This window comes from Vigna unguiculata, chromosome 5, assembly GCF_037176805.1.
Source record: "Vigna unguiculata cultivar grain cowpea cultivar isolate G323 ecotype 2 chromosome 5, ASM3717680v1, whole genome shotgun sequence".
NCBI classification, from domain to species: Eukaryota; Viridiplantae; Streptophyta; class Magnoliopsida; order Fabales; family Fabaceae; genus Vigna; species Vigna unguiculata.
Window position 1 is genome coordinate 41,306,645 of NC_140796.1, and position 21,253 is coordinate 41,327,897.

The 21,253-nt window shown below is 29.3% G+C and overlaps 1 protein-coding gene across 2 annotated transcripts; it reads right to left on the reverse strand.

The window, feature by feature from the left end:
• Positions 1-1,320: 1,320 nt before the first annotated feature.
• LOC114184253 (putative leucine-rich repeat receptor-like serine/threonine-protein kinase At3g14840) lies at positions 1,321-17,243 on the reverse strand. Of its 2 annotated transcripts, none has more exons than XM_028071538.2 (24): positions 17,115-17,243; positions 16,884-17,034; positions 10,003-10,074; positions 9,831-9,899; positions 9,530-9,601; positions 9,384-9,455; positions 9,079-9,150; positions 8,904-8,975; positions 8,732-8,803; positions 8,428-8,499; positions 8,208-8,279; positions 7,616-7,687; positions 6,352-6,417; positions 5,633-5,698; positions 5,516-5,548; positions 5,357-5,400; positions 4,624-5,012; positions 4,114-4,321; positions 3,790-4,035; positions 3,404-3,522; positions 3,093-3,303; positions 2,756-2,993; positions 2,304-2,454; positions 1,321-1,948 (listed from the first exon to the last, which is right to left on the reverse strand). In XM_028071538.2, exons 1-24 carry the CDS (start codon positions 17,212-17,214, stop codon positions 1,580-1,582), a joined length of 3,108 nt encoding a protein of 1,035 aa, XP_027927339.1. In that variant the 5' UTR covers positions 17,215-17,243; the 3' UTR covers positions 1,321-1,579. The 2 variants fall into 2 exon arrangements, with proteins under 2 accessions (XP_027927339.1, XP_085530105.1); XM_085673979.1 differs by having other exon boundaries at positions 1,580-1,948; positions 4,126-4,321.
• Positions 17,244-21,253: the final 4,010 nt, after the last annotated feature.

Here is a 21,253-nt window from a genome sequence, read left to right on the forward strand (position 1 = left end):
GTTAACAATCAAATTTTGTCATCTTCCATTTGAGATTAAATTAATAATTAAGTTTAATTACAATTTGTAATGCATGTTAAAATAAGTTTTTAAAATATATACATCAAATCACTCCACTTAAATGTAAAATATTTGAATATTTAGGATGACCGTAAAAAATTAAATAATTTGAGTATTTAGATAGAATTAGAGATGTCAATGAGGCAGGTAGGGCATATCCTACCCATTAGATAAATATCTGTCTCGTATCCGTACCTATATATGTGCGCGTATCGTTACGTGGATACTCACAAATTTTTTTTAATATCCACGGGTACCCGCGGGTATTTACAAAAGAAAAATTTAATATCTAATAATATATTTTAATCATAAATTCAAACAAAAATACAATCCATAATATTTATAAATTTCAAACAAAATGCAAATAATTCATTTAAATAGTGTTGAATAACAATTTAAAAAGAAATTGAAGATTTTTTAAAACCAATTGATAAAAAATAACCCATTTAATTTTAATGTGTTAATGTTTTAGTGATGTTTTTTTATTTTTTTTTAATTTAAATTAAAATATAGCAGGTACGAATATTTACGGGTACAGATACTATGATACCCGCCACGTTAATATGCGGGTATAAAAAAATACTCGTACCCGTTATCCGCGGATATCCATTTATAATATTCATTTCTTACTTGTTGCGGGTTTTATCCGCAAATATTCACGAATACGAATTTTTTTGATATTCCTAGGTGGAATGATATAAAAAACCATTTTAATATGTATATATAAGTTGTAATTAAGTTTAATTACTAATTTGATCTCAAATTGAAAAGAAAAAAATTGGATCATTTAAAAAAAATGAGGACTGAATTGAATAAAAAATAATAAAGGAACCAAATTGAACTTTTTAGAAACATTGGAGGACTAAATTAAATCCAAAAATGGTAAAAGGTCCAAAATGAATCAAAATAACAAATTAGAAGACTAAATCACTAATTAAGCTTTTAAATCTTTTTATGTAAAAAAGAAAAAAAGAAGAAGAAAATTTACAAATAATAAAAAGGTGAAAGCACTTAAATTGTAAAAGCTAGACTAAGATAACGTTAAAAAACGAAACTATTACAAGATACTAAAGTTTATTAATTCTACTCTCTACATAATATCATCTTGCTTATTTCAATATTTATAGATACTATTTTTCTATCACATAAATTTGTAGATACTAAATGAGCTTAAAAAGAACATATATGTAAAAGTTAGAAAAGATAATCTATAAATATAAGAATCAAAAAGTAAATTTTGTTTAACTACAAAAAAACAAATGAATATAGTTAAACTTATCATGAAACACAGCACAATATCTATAATACATCAAGTCATACATCACTTCGGAATTGCATGGGGTTTTGTTAACCAAGATTGTGTCTACTTTTTCTTTAATCCTGCACTCAATCTAGTGTGTTCTGACTAGTAATGTTGGTTTTACCATGTCTTAAATCATTTGTTTTTGAACTATGATATGACCAACCATCTCAGCAAATCAAGCAAATGGATGCAATTCACATACTCTCTCAGTTTGTTTTAAGCATCAAGCTGAGTCAAATTAAGGTCTGTAGATGTTGAAGAAGAATCAGTCCATGGAACACCTTTTAAGCTCAAACTTCTTGTGTCACTTGTCTTATTTTCATCCATTTGACTGTAAAACTCTCTCATTACCTCCAGCTTCATCGCATCCATCACTTCACTACACTGTGAATCAAACTCTGGGACCATTGTTCTGCCTTCAAGCATGCTTAGCACTGAAGACATACAGGGTCTGTAGCTTGAATTAACATGGGTGCAATGGAGAGCCACTTTGACAATCAACCTTACCTCATCTTCATTGAAATCTAAATTTAACTTTGGATCAACTAGCTCTATTATGTTACCTCTCTCATTCAACAAACGTGCCTGAAGAAAAACAGAAAAAACGTTTTGATTTGAGAGTGTTATATTGTTGAAACACAACCTATGCTGAGTAGCAAGTATGTAACACTGTTTTAAGTGTGAAGATTCTGAATCACAGGATTTGGCCACTTTGATTGCATCTAGAATTTCACAAAAGATTATAATAGTGTCATTTGAATGACTTGAATTAGTAACATTTTAGTAAAATCATAGAAAGGTGAAATGCATGCAATATTTTTCTGCTAGAGTTGCACAACACGAAAATTGAATCATAGATTAACACACCACAGAAAGGTATATTTTTTTATGAATATTCAGAAAGATATCAACAATGGAGAATGTTGACAAAAGAAGTTACCCAATCCAGAAGATAGAAAGCTTCCCCTTTTGACTGCCGAATAGTGTTTCTCTTTCCACTTACAATTTCCGAGATAACAACTCCAAAACTAAAAATATCTGCTTTTTCAGTTAGATAACCATGCATTGCATACTCAGGAGCCATGTATCCCCTGCACAATTGAAATACGAATTCAAGCAACCTTTCTAGATTGGCTTTCATAAGGATTTTAAGTCTACAATCACCTTTGAAAAAATATCTAGATAAAAAGTTTGAGCCTAATGAACTTACACTATCAGTGTAAATTTTTTTATACTGTTAACCGATTAGAAATCATACTAAGTTCTAATGTAATGATCATCAAAGTCAACAAACTTGTCATGGTGATTTATGATTGAATGGCAGTGTAAAACCACTTTATACTAACAGTTAATATCCCATTTTTCTAAAAAAAATATAATATACTAACTCACCAAGTCCCTGCAATTCTGGTGCTTATGTGTGTATTTTCCCCCACACGAAGTCTAGCCAAACCAAAATCAGATATCTTCGGGTTTAGGTCTTCATCAAGCAACACATTAGAGGTCTTTAAGTCTCTATGAACAACTTTCAGTGTTGATTCTTCATGCAGGAAAGCTAAACCTCTAGCAATGCCAATACAAATTTTTTTTCTTGTTGCCCAATTCAATTTTAAATGGCTATCTTCTGAGTCTTTTGAGAGTGACAAAAATCAGACAGCAAATCATTTAGACGTGAATACTTTTTAAGATTGAAAGAACCAAACAAGAGCATATCAGAGCAAAGACTTACCAAATAAAGCACGTGCTAGGCTATTGTTTTCCATATATTCATACACTAACAACAATTGATCACCCTCAGCACAACAACCATAAAGTTTAACAAGATTAGGATGTTGCAGAGCAGAGATCATGCCAATCTCATTTATAAACTCTCGGGTTCCTTGGTCTGATTTAGAAGAAAGTTGCTTAACTGCTATTGGTTTTCCGTTTGGCAGAATGCCCTGAATCATGGTATACATTTTTGTGGAATTTCAACACAGATTTGGTCATTAATATCCATAAATAAAAATAAAATTACACAAAATTATATAATTGGAATACCTTATAAACAGGACCGAAGCCTCCTTCTCCAATCTTATTGCAAATATCAAAGTTCTTTGTTGCAACTTTGATTTCATGCAAGGTAAATACACCAGTTTGCAGTTCTATGTCCCTGAGATCTGCCAGTAAAAGAAAAAAAATACATATTAAGCTTTTGGAAGAAAAGACTAAGAAAATGAGGAAACATGTGGATATCATTGTTTTGATTAGATTGTCCATTCATTGTTCTTTATTTTTATTATTTAGAATTAGCAAGATAAGCAACTAGAATGAATGGTTAAATCTCGAATAAAAAATCAATGTGGTGCTTGATGATTCTCAAATGGTTCAAGTAAATATTTGAAGAATGGAAATCATGATAGCAAATGTAGTTACTTTGTGATTACCTTGCATCAATAAATGTTCATTTCCACCAAAATGACGTACGAAGCTTGAGTTTGTCCTTAACCCCTCCAGCAAAGAATGCCAACAAGAATCAGGATGACAACAACCACTAATGAAACCACTCCAACAAAGTACGCAAACTGTAACCAAGATGACAACAATCACCAATGCAACTGCAATTACAGCAATAACTCCTGCAGACATGCCACCTTCTGAGTCTTCTTTTGTTTTGGATCCACCTGTGGAATCTGTTTGGTTATTAGATACATAGAGCCATATGAATCAGATAATACCATAAAGGTGACCATATAAAAAATAACACTTACGTGAAAACCCACCATACGTGACAGAAATGGCAGATATAAGAGGACCATGTACTGATTTATATGGAATAGAGGTTGTCCCTTTGCCTCCCCAGTAGAAGCGGATCTCCAGGTCATTATCACTCACACGAGCAAGAAATTCTTTTATGAGTTCCTTTCCAACTCCTTCTGCTTCATTTGCAATGTTAAAATCTTTCAACACTCGCGTTCCCTATAACGTTTCAAATACAAGCCTAAATGAGTTTTGTTAATGAATTCTATTCAAAATTATTGTGGCAACTGATTCTGCTTATGAAGTCAATGAACTGATTGCACTAATGCTCTTCTGTTTGGTTAAACATATATAAAGATTTTTAGGAGAGAAAAATAAGAAGAAAGAATGAAATGAGTTTCTCCATAAGCTAAAATTAATTTATGCATAAACTAATTTTGTAAATGTTCTCATATAACTTCTCTAAACTTTTAAATGATGATCCTAACCAAACTAGTGACTATTTGGTTAAAATGCAGTACCTGAATGTATACATCAAATACACGCCTCCCTAAGTCCCTGAATGTGCTATTATCAGTGAACATTATCTCAGCAAAGTGAAGCTTTACTGTGTAAACTCCATTTGCTAAACAAAATCCATAATAAGTCAATGACATAGGAGAAACACGTGCATTCTTATATAATTCAGCATTAGTCATGTAAAGCCTAGTTTCATTTTTTGTGGTATAGGGTAGAAGCTGTCCTTGATGAGTATTATTATTGTCCATGAAGAGACCTGTGTTGCTCAATGCCCAATTGTTTCCACTTTGTCTATATACTGCTGGTCCAGCAGGATATATATCTTCATCATATGTTATACCTCCAATAGTAGTCTGGTTTCCACCACAATTTATATGTAGAGATTTAACTTCTGGAACAAGAAAAAGAGGGTCAATCATCAAAACCATTACAAAATAGTCAAGCACAAAATGAAAGTGATAAGGAAGGAAATTCATTCAAATTATAATATTTCATCACACTACTTTTATCTTTTCTTTTTCTGCTTTCCCTGGACATGAACATTACATTAACTTTATAGCCCCAGGGTGCCCTTTTCTTTTCTGTTGTTGATGGTGAAGAAGGTAAGGAATCAAATAGAATATAAGGAATCCATACAAGAAAGATAACTTATGTTGTTCCAGACGTTGGCAAAAGAGAATTACAATTTGAGTAAGACAATTTAGTTTACGGAAGTTACACATTTTGTTAACTTACTTTCAGTACAGGTTCTACTGCTGCTGTTACAAGACACTGGTCCTCTGAGGGGGCACAAAGTGGATAAAAATCACAACATAAATTACACAAGAGAAATAAAAAGTCAAAGAGCCTATATCTACATGTTATAAAAGTTAGCACATGAGATATAAAACTCACAAATTATTCCTTGAAAAGCTTGCAAACAAGTTCCTATGACATAGAAAGAGATGGTTAACACTCAGAAAACAAAAGAGCACAGAAAATAAAAGAGAACATCAATATAAATTTTCATACACATTTTGCTGGTAGCATGTTTTAGGCTCTTGGTTTCCAAAACTGAAGTTGTTATATGAAAGATCTCTGCACAATTTGAACAGGGTAATTCAGAAGCATAGAAGATGAAACAATCTCATTAGGTCAATAAAATTATTTTTGATATCAAATACTTCTTGCTTTGCTTTCCGAAGGAAATTTTCAACTTGAATGCTAGACCAAAAAAGTCATAAAATGATTTACAAGAGTAAATCATAAGTTTATTTTTGCTAACTATATAGAAATATTAATTATTTTTTGGAAATAATGCTAAATGAAACATTACACTAACATTTGATGATGAAACGAGAAATGATAAGCTACGATAACAATGATGTTTTGAAATATCGGTTAAACAAATCCATAATAGGAGATAAACATTGTGGAGGTCTTGGAAACTCAGATGGTAGAAGAGGTGATTCTGAAACTAAATTCCTGAGCATAACTTATTTGATTATCCTTGTTGATTTTCATGATTACATGGACATCTAAAATATTATTTATTGAATATAGCAGGATACTCTACTACGTCTTTCTAAATGCAGAATAATATACACAGATTAAATGTCTGTACGAGATACAAAATGTAAAAAGTAAATTTAAAGTTCCAAGTAAAAATATATGAAGTCTTGTCACTTGGCTTTGAGAAAAAGAAGGTAAGTGAATGTAAAAATATGTGTAATGTTCAAATTAGAACTCACAAACTTCTGTTATTGTCCATTGTCCACTCAGGCACCGATCCAGTGAAGAAGTTTCCTGTTAAATATCTAAAGAAAAATATTTTATCAATACTTAGAGTAAAATAAGATACAAGAACCAAAGCTGGGAGCACATCAGTTGCTGATCAAAAGATAAATAAGCTAGTCATCTGTACTGTAATGATTCCCGACCATGCATTCTTTTTCTTTCCTAAGTAGAATATGAATTTGAATTATTCCTCCCCCTAACATAACTTATTCTAGCACAATTGCACTCATTTTAATTTAGTTAGAGATGTTCACTCTAAAGATTTATGACATTAATTCACATTTGAAACCATGTATAACCTAAAACTTATTTTGTGCTTGGAGAGACACTATCATATGAATAGATCAGAACTTTTAAGAAGCTTAAAAACTTCGATGTGTATGCTCATTTCACATGATAAAAAAAAGTAACTTGTATTTATGAACCATATTTGTTTTTGTCACCTTTTCGTTTTCTCAATTATTGCTTAGGGATTAGTCCAATTCTTTTACATTAAGCCACTACTACCGCATAAATCTTTTACAAGCTCATTTTTATTAAGATTCCTGTCTAAAAAGGGTGATTCAACTAAAGAATGTTGTGTTTGAAAAAAGTTAAACATCAAATTTGAATCTTTAAAATGAGGAAGGATTAGAAAATAGAGTGATCAACAGAAAATAGATCGGATCCTCGTTTACTAATCTTCTGTTAACAACATACATGTATTCACAGATAATTTTCTCATTACTAGTTTTTGCAATTTATTTTCTAAATTGCAATGCGAACTTTATAAAGGATCCTCATCTAATAAAATACAGTATGATAAGAACCTGCTACATAGTCTTATCCATCTTCCAAAGGGTTCCCAAATGATTCATAGAAATGCCCCATTTTATCAGAGACTTTCCTTGGTTTACCTACACTTCCAAGATATCAATTTTACATGTGTCTGAGTTGAGCTTTCCCTTCAAGCACTCACTAGTTAATGAACAACTAATACTAAAAGGCAACCTAAATTTGTTATACAAATAGACATATGAAGATATGATAAAGAGGAAAAATGAGGGTATAATACTGAAACCAAATGATCATTTGATTATCTATAAATTGAAAGTAGCTTCTGCAAAGTATGCAGCAAAAGTACAATATCTAAATATCATCTTACTTTATTCAGCAACCAAAAGAATATATCTATTCCTGTTTTGGACTAAAATTAATAGGAAATGTAAAAATTCTTACATGTTGGCTGCTGCACTGAATTGTTGAAGGCTTCCTGGCACTTGTCCATTTAATTTGTTATAGCTTAGGTCTCTGAAAGAGAAATTTTATCCAGAGTATGTCAAAAAAAGTGCTGAGAATAAACATCAAAATATGTATTTTCTACATGTGAGGACCACAAGAAGCATGCTATGTTATATCCATCAGAGAGAATAAAATGCAGAGCCATGCAATTTGACACTGTTCAACATGCAGAAGACCTGAAACAAAAACATTTGTTGGATCTGTTTGGAGAATCCAAATGCACTGATTTGAGAGAAAAATAAGAATTTAAATAATATCAGTCCTCCACTTAGAATTAGTTTATGCACAAACTAATTTGAAAAAAATTATCAACTTTTTAAAAATCTGATTTTTACTCAAATTAATTAATTTTAGAGTAAAAAAAACTAATTTCATTTTTTATTTTTCTCTTCAGAAATTATTTGTGAAGAAGTTAACTCTAAACAAACCCAAGATTCTTATTAGTTGGTTTAGACTTTTCAAATTGTAAGGATCTTAGAAAATGATAAAAATCAACATATCTTTGGGAATAAAGTGAATTGGAACTCACAACATTTTCAATTTCGGCAGGTCTGCAAAATACTGAGGAAATGTGTCATTGATATTGCAACTCCTTAATATCCTGTCAAACAAGCAAATATATGAATTCTGCAACAAAAAGTTTCGATATCTCATTCTTTAGATTTAGTCGTTATCAAATCAGTACCTACAGTGAGGCTCTGACTTCAAGAAAAAAAATTAGAATAAAACAATTATAGTAATTCACTCACAAAATACTCAGATTTTTCATATTTTCAAGTGGTGGAAAAGTTGAATCAGGTCCATTCAAGTCACTAATCCTCCTGCATTATCATATTTAAAGGATGAAAAAACAACGGTTAGAGAGAAATTTAGTAAACTTGTGTACGGATTTTCCACCATTAGAAAATGTTGTCTGGTGTTAGTAGTAGAGGCCAAAAAAGAAAATTTTATGCATATGTAAAAACTTCACCCAAAAATTTTCTTAAATAGAGACTATAAAACTTACAAAAGTTAAATAAATAGTCTAACTTGATAGCAGAAGTTCATGCTTACAAGTCGTTTAAGTGTGGGAGTGAAATTCCAGGAGAAAAAATTGGTCCTTTCAAACCAGAGCCTTGCATATATCTTCAAAATTAGAATACATTTTTATTATATTTAAGGATCAACAGTTGAAATGAAATCAAACTTCAATAACAAAAAAAGAGAAAAAGAAAATGTTTTGTACAGTTTGCTAAGACTTGTCCAATTTCGAAGCCAATCAGGTATGTTGCCAGATAACTGGTTGTCACTAATTCGGCTGCCACATGTGAGAACAATCATGCGAAGTTACTGTCAGTTCCAAACCAAAATTTATAACACTATTCAAAGTAACTACACAAAAATTTAAAGAAGAACCATACAAATCCGTCATTGCAGTAAGTACCGAAAGATTTGCTGGCAATGGACCAGTGAAGTTATTGGAACTTAGACGCCTGTAGTAACAATAAATCACCAGCATTGATATGTTTCATTATCATAAACTTAACAGCTATTATACACAAAACTCAGGTGAAACACTTTTTATGTCAAACACAAATATGTCAACATTAGAGGAAAAAATCCACTTTCATTGTCCTCCTGACATAGTCACATAGTCTTTTCGATGACTAAACAGCAAAATTGAATGAAATGAAACAGCAGTGTGAACTAAAAATGTAGGGCTTACAGTTCTTGAATGAGGACAAGATTTCCGAGTTCTAAAGGAAGATTTCCAGATAATTGATTGAAGTCAAGGATCCTGTGCATTTGAAATTATGTTACATTGAAATGTTATACACAGAAACTCAATCAATGAGGAAAGTAAAAACTCACAAGCGTGTAAGATTGGTGAGGTTTCCCAGCTCTTTTGGGATTGGACCAGTTAGTCTGTTTCCAAGAAGTGAACTACAGAAAAACACAAAGTAGATTCATGTAACATGAAACATAGTAACTCAGGAATGAAACTCATGAATTTCAATAATGTTCGAGATAAAAATGTTAAAGGGTGTATTGCTAAATTATATAGTCTTTCTCACACACAAGCTACACAACACCATATAAAACAATACCCTCATGTAACAATCATATGCTGAAGACATAATGAAATAATTCATAAGTGGGAAGAGAAGCACACATTTTTTGAAGGTTGGAGGAGCCCCATTCTCTAGGGATTGAACCACTAATGTAGTTACTACTGAGTTCACTGTACCAAAGTGAGGTAAAAATAAAAGAAAGCAACGAATCAGATTCACAGTGAAACATTAGCATGCACACTACTTCACACTATTCTTCAGAGTATTAAATACATTTCTTGGAGATAAGGTAATTTGTTCAGTTGTGGGGGGAGAACACCTTGAAGACTCTGTGATTTCAGAGCTCTGTCACAAAAAAAAAAATGAAAAATAGTTAGAAGTGTGCATATACATACATATTATACACATGAATTTGATGAAAAACAGAGTATTTAAATATATCTAACTACAGGCGATGGAACAAAAGAAATCCCCAAATAATAATTTGTGCATGCAAATATTTCTTTTTCTCCTTCTCAGTTTTAATATGATTAATATATGTTAAAGAATTTTATCAAATAGTTTTGATGGAATCTCTACACCAATATTATTTTTTCCATTCATAAAATCTGAAACATTATCTTTTACCTATTTTTATGGTGAATTTGATGTAGTTCTCATGTTTTTCTGTTCGTTTTCTTTTTCTTTGATTTTAAATGATAAATTTTTTTATTGTGAATTTGATGTTGTTTTTATGATTTTTTCTTTTTTTTAATAAAATTTTCATGATGTCTAACGTATCTGAAAAATTATTTAAGAAATTCCTGTTCTATTTGAACCAAACACCGAGAAATAACTATTATTCATGCTTTTTGAAACTGAATTAATAATTATTGTCGAAAAAGAGAATAAAAAGGTACTCATGTATGTCATTTTCACGTCTAAACCGTATTTTCAAAAAGTTATGATTTTTTAAATAATTTTTATTATCTTATTAATCTTTATGTTGCCATTTAGATAATAAAATTTAGGGTTAAATATTTTTTTTGTCTATTTACTTTCAGTAAATTTTGAAATTAGTTAATTTTAAAATTTTGGATCAATTTAGTTATCTTTCGAAATACGTGGATTTAATCATTTTAATCAAATTTTGTTAAGTTTATTTGACATTTCAAACACGTTTTATAATAGTATTTGACTTAACATTAAAGCAAAAATGTGTCAAACAAGATACAATTTTGAAATGTGTACAAAACATCAAATAAACCTAATAAAATTTGATTAAAAGTACTAAATTCACGTATTTCGAAAGATGAAAGACTAAATTGGTCTAAAATTTTGAAATAAACTAATTCCAAAATTTACTTAAAGTTAAAAGACCAAAAACATATTTAACCCATAATATGTTTCATATTCATATTGTTGTATATATGTTTCATATTCATATTGTTGTATTCCATAATATTATTATTTTTTATTTCTTACTAATTTAAGTATTTATACCTATATATTGATAGATGATTCGTTTTGAACATTTTTTTAAATTTTTTTTAAAGTAACCATTATTTAAGTTAAAATAATTATATTTTTACTTTTATCATTTCAACCGTTAATTTAAATTAAATTATTTTATAAATTAAAATAATTATTTTACTATTTTATTTTTTAATAAATATTTTTTTTAAATTCAAACAATTATTTATAGTAAAAAAATATTTAATAATAAAAACTTATATAAACTATTTTATAATTAAACAATTTTTTGTTAGAACAAAAGTAGAGTGGACACACATGCAAATAACGCATTTGTTTTCACTGGTAGATATTGAATAAGGTGACAAATTTGGATTAATACTAATTTTTTAATTTATTATTTAAATGATATAATATTGTAACCTAAATAAATAATACGTACAACATAAATTTTAAATATTAATTAAATTAAATGATTTAATACAAAAACATATATAATACTTCTTTTAATTCTTAATTAATTATTTAGATTTAATTTTATATATATATATATATATATATATATATATATATATATATATATATATATATATATATATATATATATATAAACTAGGTAGGATTTTTTTTATCCCTGTATTTTGACATTTTTTCATATAGTCCCAATATTTTGAAAAATATTAATTTGATCCAAATTTTATTTAAAATGATAATGTGATTGTTTCAAATAAAAAGAATTAAGTTAGCTCATTTTACCTCCCTTATTCATCTTATTCATAAGTGAACGATTATTTGATATTCAAATATCACTCTTACCTAGAGTTCATTCCTATGAAAAACCCAATTCAAAAGTTCCATCATTTCCAATAACTCATTCAAAAAGATCATTCCTTTGGTCCAATTCCTAGCGCGGTTTTTGTGAGTGTAAGGCCCATTAAATTTCTTATTATTATTATACCCTAAATTCAAAGGGCTACCCCAACTCAGTTGGGCCTAAGGTTGACCCATAAGAAGCTAAAGACCCTAATCTGTCATAACGCTTTCATTCCACTCACTTTGCAGAAACAATTCTCCTATCCCCTCTAGAGCAGCCGCAACCCTCTACTAGGGTTTGATCCCCAACCTCCGTCAAGTCCGCTCAAGCTTATTCGTGCCCGCGTAAGTTATTCTCCAACTCATACCACTTTTCCCTTAGTATATTTTTGTGTTTTTCCAGCCTTCTAAGCCTATTCCTAGAGCTGTTGTGTCTGTGGTTGGTGTCGAGGTCTTATACTAGCTTATTCTAGGTAAGGGAAGGTAGGGCTTACTCATGTATTTTGATTTTTCCTATTGTTCTGTTGTTGTTTTATGAGTCTATGGCTGGTGTGATGTTGTGAATGCATGGAATGTTAGTATGTTGGTTTGGATTGGTATGTGTGACTGTTGCAGGGAAATAGTGGCGAGATCTGATAATCTCGCCCAAGCGAGCTTGCCTCGCCTAGGCGAGATGAGTAGAGACTCACACAGACCTTTTCACGCGAGTGGTCGCTCAGGCAACCGGCTCAGTTTTGAGCGAGCGAGCGTCTCGCTCAAGAGAGAGGAGTCTTGCCTAAGCGAGAATGTGCAAAGGTCATTATTTCTGCGAGTCGAGCTCTCGCCTAGGTGAAGGGAGCTCGCCTGAGCGAGAGACCCTCTTGCTTGAGCGAGACCCTTCAGCCTGAGCAAAGAGCTGGGCGAGAGTGCGTTCTGGTTTGGTGTTTTCCCTGTTCTTGGGTGTTTGGCTTGTATTTGATTGGATTATTATATAATGACATGAGGGGAATAAATATTCATGAGTGGGAGGGTGTATGAGTTGTGAATGACGAACTTGAATAATTCTTGGCATGTAATGAACATGAAATGGTTGGTTATGAAAGTGGCATGGTAATGAGATGAGTTAAAATTCTATCTTTATGGATGGAGTATGAGGAGTTGGTATGGGTTTGACCTGGAATATAAAAGAGGTTGGTTATAAAGGTCGACGTAAGATGTATATGCATGATAAATATATTACTTGGTTGTTTGAATATGACTGGTATGTGGTAAGTACGTAATTCCTTGAGATCTCTAGGTGAGATCTCAGAGTCGTGCTTCAGTGGTCGGGACGTAATTCCATGACCCCTGTTAGTGGGAGTTCATGGTGGTGCCCCATCTATATAATTTGGTAAGGATTCAAGGTAAGGTTGCATCCTGACGCTCTAAGGAGTCAGTTAGTCTCACTTTGAGCAGACTGACTCTTGTGGTGAGAGTAGCATGAGGCCTGAAACTCATTAAGGGCTAACCTTGTGTGTGAGGGATTAAAACATTGTAACACTTGTAACACTTAGCTCAAGGGTGAGCAGAGATATCTACCACAAGTGCAAGCATCCGCTGAATCCGACTAAATTATACGTATCCGGATGAGTCGAGTCGAGTCTTAGTGTATTGATTTGAAGGTCATAACATGCTTGGATGATGTATGTATGTTTGATTGAGAAAGTATATCTGATTGCATGATAAAACCACTTTTGGCGTTAGTTTACCCTTCTGTTTGTTTGTTGTATGATTTATATGTGTGATTCTCTCTTTTGCGATGATCATCAACTTGTTGATGTGAGCAGATGCGAGGAACGCCCGTGGTCAACAGGGAGGTGATGGTTCCGCTGCTTAGCCATCTAGGCTGGATTTTACTGCTTTGGGCTTTCTTTTTGGGGTTATGGCCCATGTACTAGTCTATCTTTTAATTTTCTATTTTGATTACCGATGAACTTTGTATCTGGTTTAGTTTTGGCATCGTGATGTGTCTTGGATAATTGTAAGGAGTTAAGCTTAAACTCTTGGACTGTTGTGCTATATTATTTTAGTGTGACGCTTCCTTTAATTATGTTGATTAATTAAATGGGGTGTTACAGTGAGTGACTTCTCAAAGCTTTATGAATACAACCACAAGTATATGGTCGAACCTCTAGTATGATTTTTGTTTTTATAAAAGCACATCTCTCACACTCATAAGGATGTAAATTTATGGTCAATAGACACAAATGTGGTCAAACTTCTAGTCACATCTTTGTTGTTGAATCTTTTGTGCAATTTTTTATTGTGAGCCTGTTTAGCACCCATATAAACACAATCTCAACCTTACAATTAAATTCTCTTGTATAATTTTTTATGAGTGTGTCTTTCACACATATATGGACATAACCACAACCTTTTAGTTAAATTTGTTGTACAATTTTTTTTTTATTTTAGAATTTTTTGGAGTCAAAATTGTAAAAATGGGTCGATTGATTTTTTTTTTTGTAAAATAGAATCAAGTCGTCACAGGTGTGGACGACATTACAAGCAAACTCGTCTTCTATCGTGTCGGTTTCTTTTTTTTTTTGTTAAAAAAGCAAAGTTGTTAGGAGTCAAGTCAGTGTATGGAAAAAGTAAAGTCGTCAGGACTCATGACGACTTTACTTTTTTAAATAAATTATATTAAAAACAACTGAGGTGAAGTCGTCATGAGTCTTAACAATTTTACTTTTTCCATATGCTGAAACTGACTTGACTTCTAACGACTTTGTTTTAAAAAAAAAAACGAAATGATACAAGACGATTTCAACTGAAATATCGTCCATACTCATGATGACTTGACCCTATTTTACAAAAAAAAAAAATCAATCGACCAATTTTTACAATTTTGATGGACTCTCAAATAAAAAAAATCGTGTGTCTCCTACACATATAGAGACACTTCATAACCCTTGATCAAATCTTTGAAGCTACTTTTTGTGTATATGAGTGTGCCTTTCACACCTTTATAGACACAATCACATTGTTGTGGTTAAACCTATAATGCATTTTCTCTACGATACCTCCTCACTCACATGGGTGCAAGCATGCTCAAGCGCGCGATTTCAAAAGCAAGAAGAATTGGACAAAAGTTGGTATAAGAATATTACCATACAAGTCCTTAATCTCTTCCTCATTAAATTTTATAATACAACATATTTATATCGTTTCATATTTTGGTGTTTGTCTATATTTGTCCCACGAAATACTTATAAATGGTGAAATAGAAAACTTATACTCGTACACAAGATAAAATATTGTTAACTAACTTCATATTGACTAGGATAAGCACAATTTGAGTTTAAAAAATATTAAAATAATTCATTTTGGTACATTATAGAATGTAAATGTATATGTCTTGAGTTTATATTTTTTATTTAGAAAACAATGCAAGACTTGCACACCATTTTATCAAGGTCGACTTGTGTCTAACAAACATCTTATAAAATTCACAATTAAAATATTATTTATTATAACTTAATATTATTATAATTATCACAAACAAATGATTATAAAGTAATATAAAATAATAAAACATTATAATTACTACAAAAAAAAATGTCTCATTAACAAATAATTTTAAAGATCAAAAGTTGTTGATCACTATCGTGACCAATTTAGATACCAATTTACAAAATAAAAAAGTATTGGTTACTAACATAATCACTATGATCAATAAAAAATTATAATTGATCTCTACATTAGTTTCTAAAATTTAGCAATCAAAGTTTTAACTACCAAAGTAAATTGGTTAAACATGATCTATCGAGATTTTTATTACCAAAAGGATTGATTCTTAAATTAGTCTCTAATTAGTGGTCAATTTAATGATCAATTATAACTTTTTATTCATAATAGTGACAATTTTAGTAATCAATAATTTTTTTTATTTTATAAATTGGTCAACTAACATCTTTTTGTTACTAAAATTAGTTGTTAATTAATAAGACATTTTTCTTGTAATAAAAAAATAATTTTTAATTTAATATCATTAAACACAACATGTAAATAAAAAATATATTTGATATCATATTTCTTAAATGTTATCACATTGTCATATTTAATAATTTTTGGTGGTCTTAATATACAAGTTATTTTCATTGAATTTTTTTTTTTAAACTAAGAGTTTTATACAATGTCTCACATGAATGAATTTTATAAGAAGCTGATAAGAAACACTTACAAAAATAATATCTTAAATATATAAAATAAAACCTTTGCATATATCCTTCATTGAAAACAATCTAAAACAGGAGTGAACATTCTAAAAAATTCCACATCAGTTCCAAATAATTAATAGACACATTCGTATGTTAATCTACTAAAATGTCTTTGAAACGAAAAATTTTAATTTCTTTAAAAGCATAAAAACTCTCTTCCATGGTGTGTGATTAGATGACAAAAATACTTATCTACTCGAAGATTCACAAATAAAAGCCAAGATAAATGGTACTCGTAGATAAATGATACTCGCGAGTAAAATATATTTTAATATTTATTTATAAATCAGTGAGATGTGAGTGAATATTACATTATTTATATTTATAGATATTTATTATCCATAAAAAATTAAAATTAAAATTTAATTCATATTTAATTAAATTATATTTAATTAAAAGTAAAATAAAATATATATTTTATTTTATATTTTTTAATTTTATTTTAACAATTTATAAAATATATTTTTTTTAAATATTTGTCAATATCTACGTATATCTCTGTAAATTTAAAAATTCGACCAATATTTTTTAAATGGATATCAATAAGGAAAAGACTGGGCAGCATAAATTTTTTGAAGATATGATAAATGCAAACTAACTTAAGATCGAAAAACTCTGAAAATTAAAGACAGGGAAGAGAATGGGACATACATTTTCTGAATATGGCAGGAGCTGCGATTGGTTATTTTGCAATTGCAAAGAATCATATTACTTTCTGTCTGGTTGTTCCAGTGGCATGGATTTACATTGAAGTCCCAATCCTTCTTTCCAAGTGTTTTAGCTATATCTTTCAGCACCCACACTATAACATAAACACATAAATTGAAGTTCTATAACCAATGTGACCACAAGAAGAGATACATTTGCATGCATTTTTGGTACCTTCATTCTCTGACAGTGTGTCTCCAAAAGCAAGCCATGTGAAGCAAAATGGAAGGAGCGAAAGGATGAGGAAGAAGTGTGAGGAAGTGATGGTTGGCATTGTAATGGAAAGTTCAAAGTGAAGAGAAGAATGATGAGGAATTGGACATTAAAGGAGGAAGGCGTGAAGAAGGGTTCAGGGAAGACTTTCAAGTCTCTGCAACGTCTCAATTAAGATCACCAAACACAGACTCAGTCAACCTTCCCATTGTTATTTCCAGCTAAGTCTTTCATTTTGTTCAACGTTTGATCCTTCTATATTCTTCAATTTCACACACTTAAATCAGAGTACAAAATAAATAAGGAGGCACAATAAGTTATCAAATTTGATGATATATATGATTATAGAAATACATTTATACAAGGAAAAATAATATGAACTCCATCTTTATTTTCCAACGGGGTTTAGTATGTATTATTAATTTTTTTTTATAAAAATGACCTAATTAACTCACGTCAAAAAAGAAAGAATGAAAGTTAAAAAATAAAAATCATAGTATTATTGTTTTTATACAAACCATTTATGTTTGATAATGTGTGTAAGATTCTTCTAATTTATATTTGTGTGTGAAATCAATTTGTGCAGGTTCAGATTTTCTTACCAGATTTTTTTTTGTTATTCCATGTTGATCATTGTTGATACTTTAAAAAAAATTTAATATATTTTAAAACATCAAAATTATTCATAAGTGTATTTAGAAGGTATAATAACGAAACAATACATAAAAACCAGCAAAAAAATCCAGATTCCAGTATATTTAATTTTAAATATTTTGTCTTACAAGCTTTCGATGTGTGCTTGATAATTTTCTTTTATAGTCAAAATGGATTTGATTTTGATTTGATTAGGAATTACAGGGGTTTATTCTCTATTCATTAATATTGTTTCCGAAGTACAAACATATATCCATCTCTATCTTAAATAATTGATGATTATGAAATTTTGTGTCATATCTCAGTTTAAATATTTATTTATTAAGTAATTTGTTTTTTTTAATAAGTAACACTAAAAAAATTATAATGATATGATACCAATAAAATTAACAAATTAAGGTATTTTTTAGATATAAATTTTACAATTTTAAGAAATTCACATAAATTAAAGTTAAATTCATCTCATTTTGAATGGGTTTATATGTAAATATTGTTTTTGATAAGTCACTTCAAATTTATTAAATTTGAATTTCTGAACAAAGAAGTTCAAATAAAACCAAATGAAAAAAAAAAAATATATATATATATATATATTTAAATATTGAACAGTTATTTCTAATTTATATTGACGAAGATTTTTCTTTATTGATGTCGTCTTACAATTAGTTAAACTAAAATTAATATAGACAAATTTTATGACATTGATAATTGGTTTGTTTTTGTAGACTTTTTAATTGATGTGAGTCGAAAAGTTTTCTAATCCACATGGGCAAAAATCATGGCTGAAAATTTTCAGTCAACATCTGAAAAAAAGAATTCTATCAAACTATTGAAAAAAAAAAAAAAGAAAATGTGTGTTGAGATCTAACAAAACAATTATTGTAGACATTGATAAAAAGTAATTATGATAGTTATGAATAGAAAATTTTTAGTTCACATCCATTAAAAATTATTTAATGTTGACAAAAAATATCTTAATTAAAATATTGAGCAAGAAATAATAATAATCTATAACAATAAAAATATTCTAATGATTTAAATAAAAAATAAATTTTATTAGCATCTATAAAAGAAACCCTAGGTGAAAAGTAGTAATTCAAAGATGTCTCTTAAATCTCCCAACCAAACTCAATCTTAAAAAACAAAAAAAACAAAAAAAAAAAAAAACACATAAATTTTGAAATATAAAGAATTCCAAATTCTTATTATTTAGACCAGCAGAATCACAGGTGTGATAGCACCTTGTGCCTGCATTTTTTAAATTTAAAAAAAAAAAAGATTAGAAATAATAATCATTACTTGAATTTTAGCATAGGACTTATAAATATGAAAAAACAAAAAAGAGAACAAAAAATAAAGTTCATGACGATTTAAAAAAAATATTAACGGTTACTATTAAAAATTAGTTAACAATATAGTATGAAGGATAAAATTAAAATTATAAAATATATAGACAAAAGAGAAAATTATTTTTATATAGATATAAATTAAATTTAAAATATTTTAATATTAAGTAATTTATGTTTTGTTTGAAATATCTTTTTGTGCTTCATGATTTGGGCCTATATCAGTTTGGACCCTTTATATAGCGGCCAAGTTAAAAGCGTGAGGGGTGCAAGTTATGATGCATAAATACGATATCGGATACGACACATAATTGATACGTCGTAAGTTTATTTTTTAAATAATAGAATACGATACGTGATAGATACGTGATATATGAATAATAAAAAATATACAATAATTCTTACAAACGTAATAAATATATGATTGTTAATGTGTAAATCCAAATTTTCTAATTAGAGACCAATTGTTTTGGTAGTCAAAACTTTGTAGTTAATGTTAGTGATCAATTTAAAAACCAATTCATCATTGAAACTATTTTAGTTATCAATTTAGAGACCAATTATAATTTTTTGAAACTATTTTAGTTGTCAATTTGGTCACTACATAGTAACTAATTATTTTTGTTACTAAAATTGGTCACTGTTCAAAGATTTTATTGTAATGTACTACTACTTTATAAATTAGAGATTTCATTGATAAGTATCGTTAAAGTATCCTAAAGTATCGGACATGATACGTGTCGGATACAGATACATGACCCAAATTGAAGTATCGGTGCATCATAGGGTGCAAGAGATGGTAAAGTATTAAATAGAGAAGGTAATTAATTTTTTTACTTATCTACCAATCAAAGTTAAAAGGCCATTTGATAATTTTTTTCTTTTTAATTTGGGAGTGCTGAAAAAATGCTTGGTGTGATGTTGTTGTTTAATCTCTTTTCTTCGATCAATAAATATGTTTTCTTTTTTCCTTCTTCTGTTTTGTTCGATATATCTCACATATAAATAAATTATTTTTAAAATTGTCAACCAAATTCTATAACATGATAGTTGTTTTGATAAGTCTAATAATTTTACACTTGTCAAAAATAATTTAAATATACTTACTTTTCAACTCCAAGAAATTATAACGAAATTCAAAATTTAACAACAGTATCTCGAAATGATTAACGCTAATGACATTTTGCAAAGTAACTTGAGATAATGAAGACATGACACAGGCCTTATGCCTTGTTCACTCACACTACTATGCAACTAATTGTTTAAAAGAGAGTTTAAAATGAGAAAAATGAAGGGCAGTTTCACCAGTACCCCGACTAATTTGTCAACCTAATTAATCATAATGAATTTGATTAAATATGAGTGCATTGTTAATACTGCTAATATCTAATTCTATAAATAATTTACTTTAGTTTGTCAATTTCAAATTATTGTGAAACATATTAACTTTTAGTTAACAATAACAATTAAATTAAATGATATTTCTATGTAAAATTAAAGATTAATGTAATATTTTAAACAAATAATAATCCTCATATTATTAACACTAAAATAAAAATTCAGCCGTATTTTGTTCAATTATTTGAGTCTACTCATTGTGTAGCAAGGAGTAATAATATGAGTTTGGCTTGACGGGTTAATCTACAAATCCACTAATAAAACGTGGAGTAAGCTAAGATATTGAGTCATCTGGCCAGCAAAAATTGGATCCGCATAATCTGTACTGGCTAGAGGCGGGGCATGATAGGTGGACCTATGGCTGCATAAAAAAAAAAAAAAGACTTGCATTTGTATGTTGGTTACTTTGACTTGTGCATAAACATTTTAATTTTTTGTACGAGTGAAAAAAATAAATGTTATATATTCATGAATGTGCTAAAATTTGAAGAATTTATTGTACATGTCAAGATACGAATATAAATATGATAAAAATATTGGATTATCCATCTATCATTCAACTCTTTGAAATTTTTGCTTAATTTTTAAAATTTATTAAAAATTTTCAATTTATTAAACATAAAAAAATTTTATCATAAAAAATTAAAAACAAAATGGACCAACCCGTACGTTAAAGTTTATGCGGAACAGACCAAATTGTAA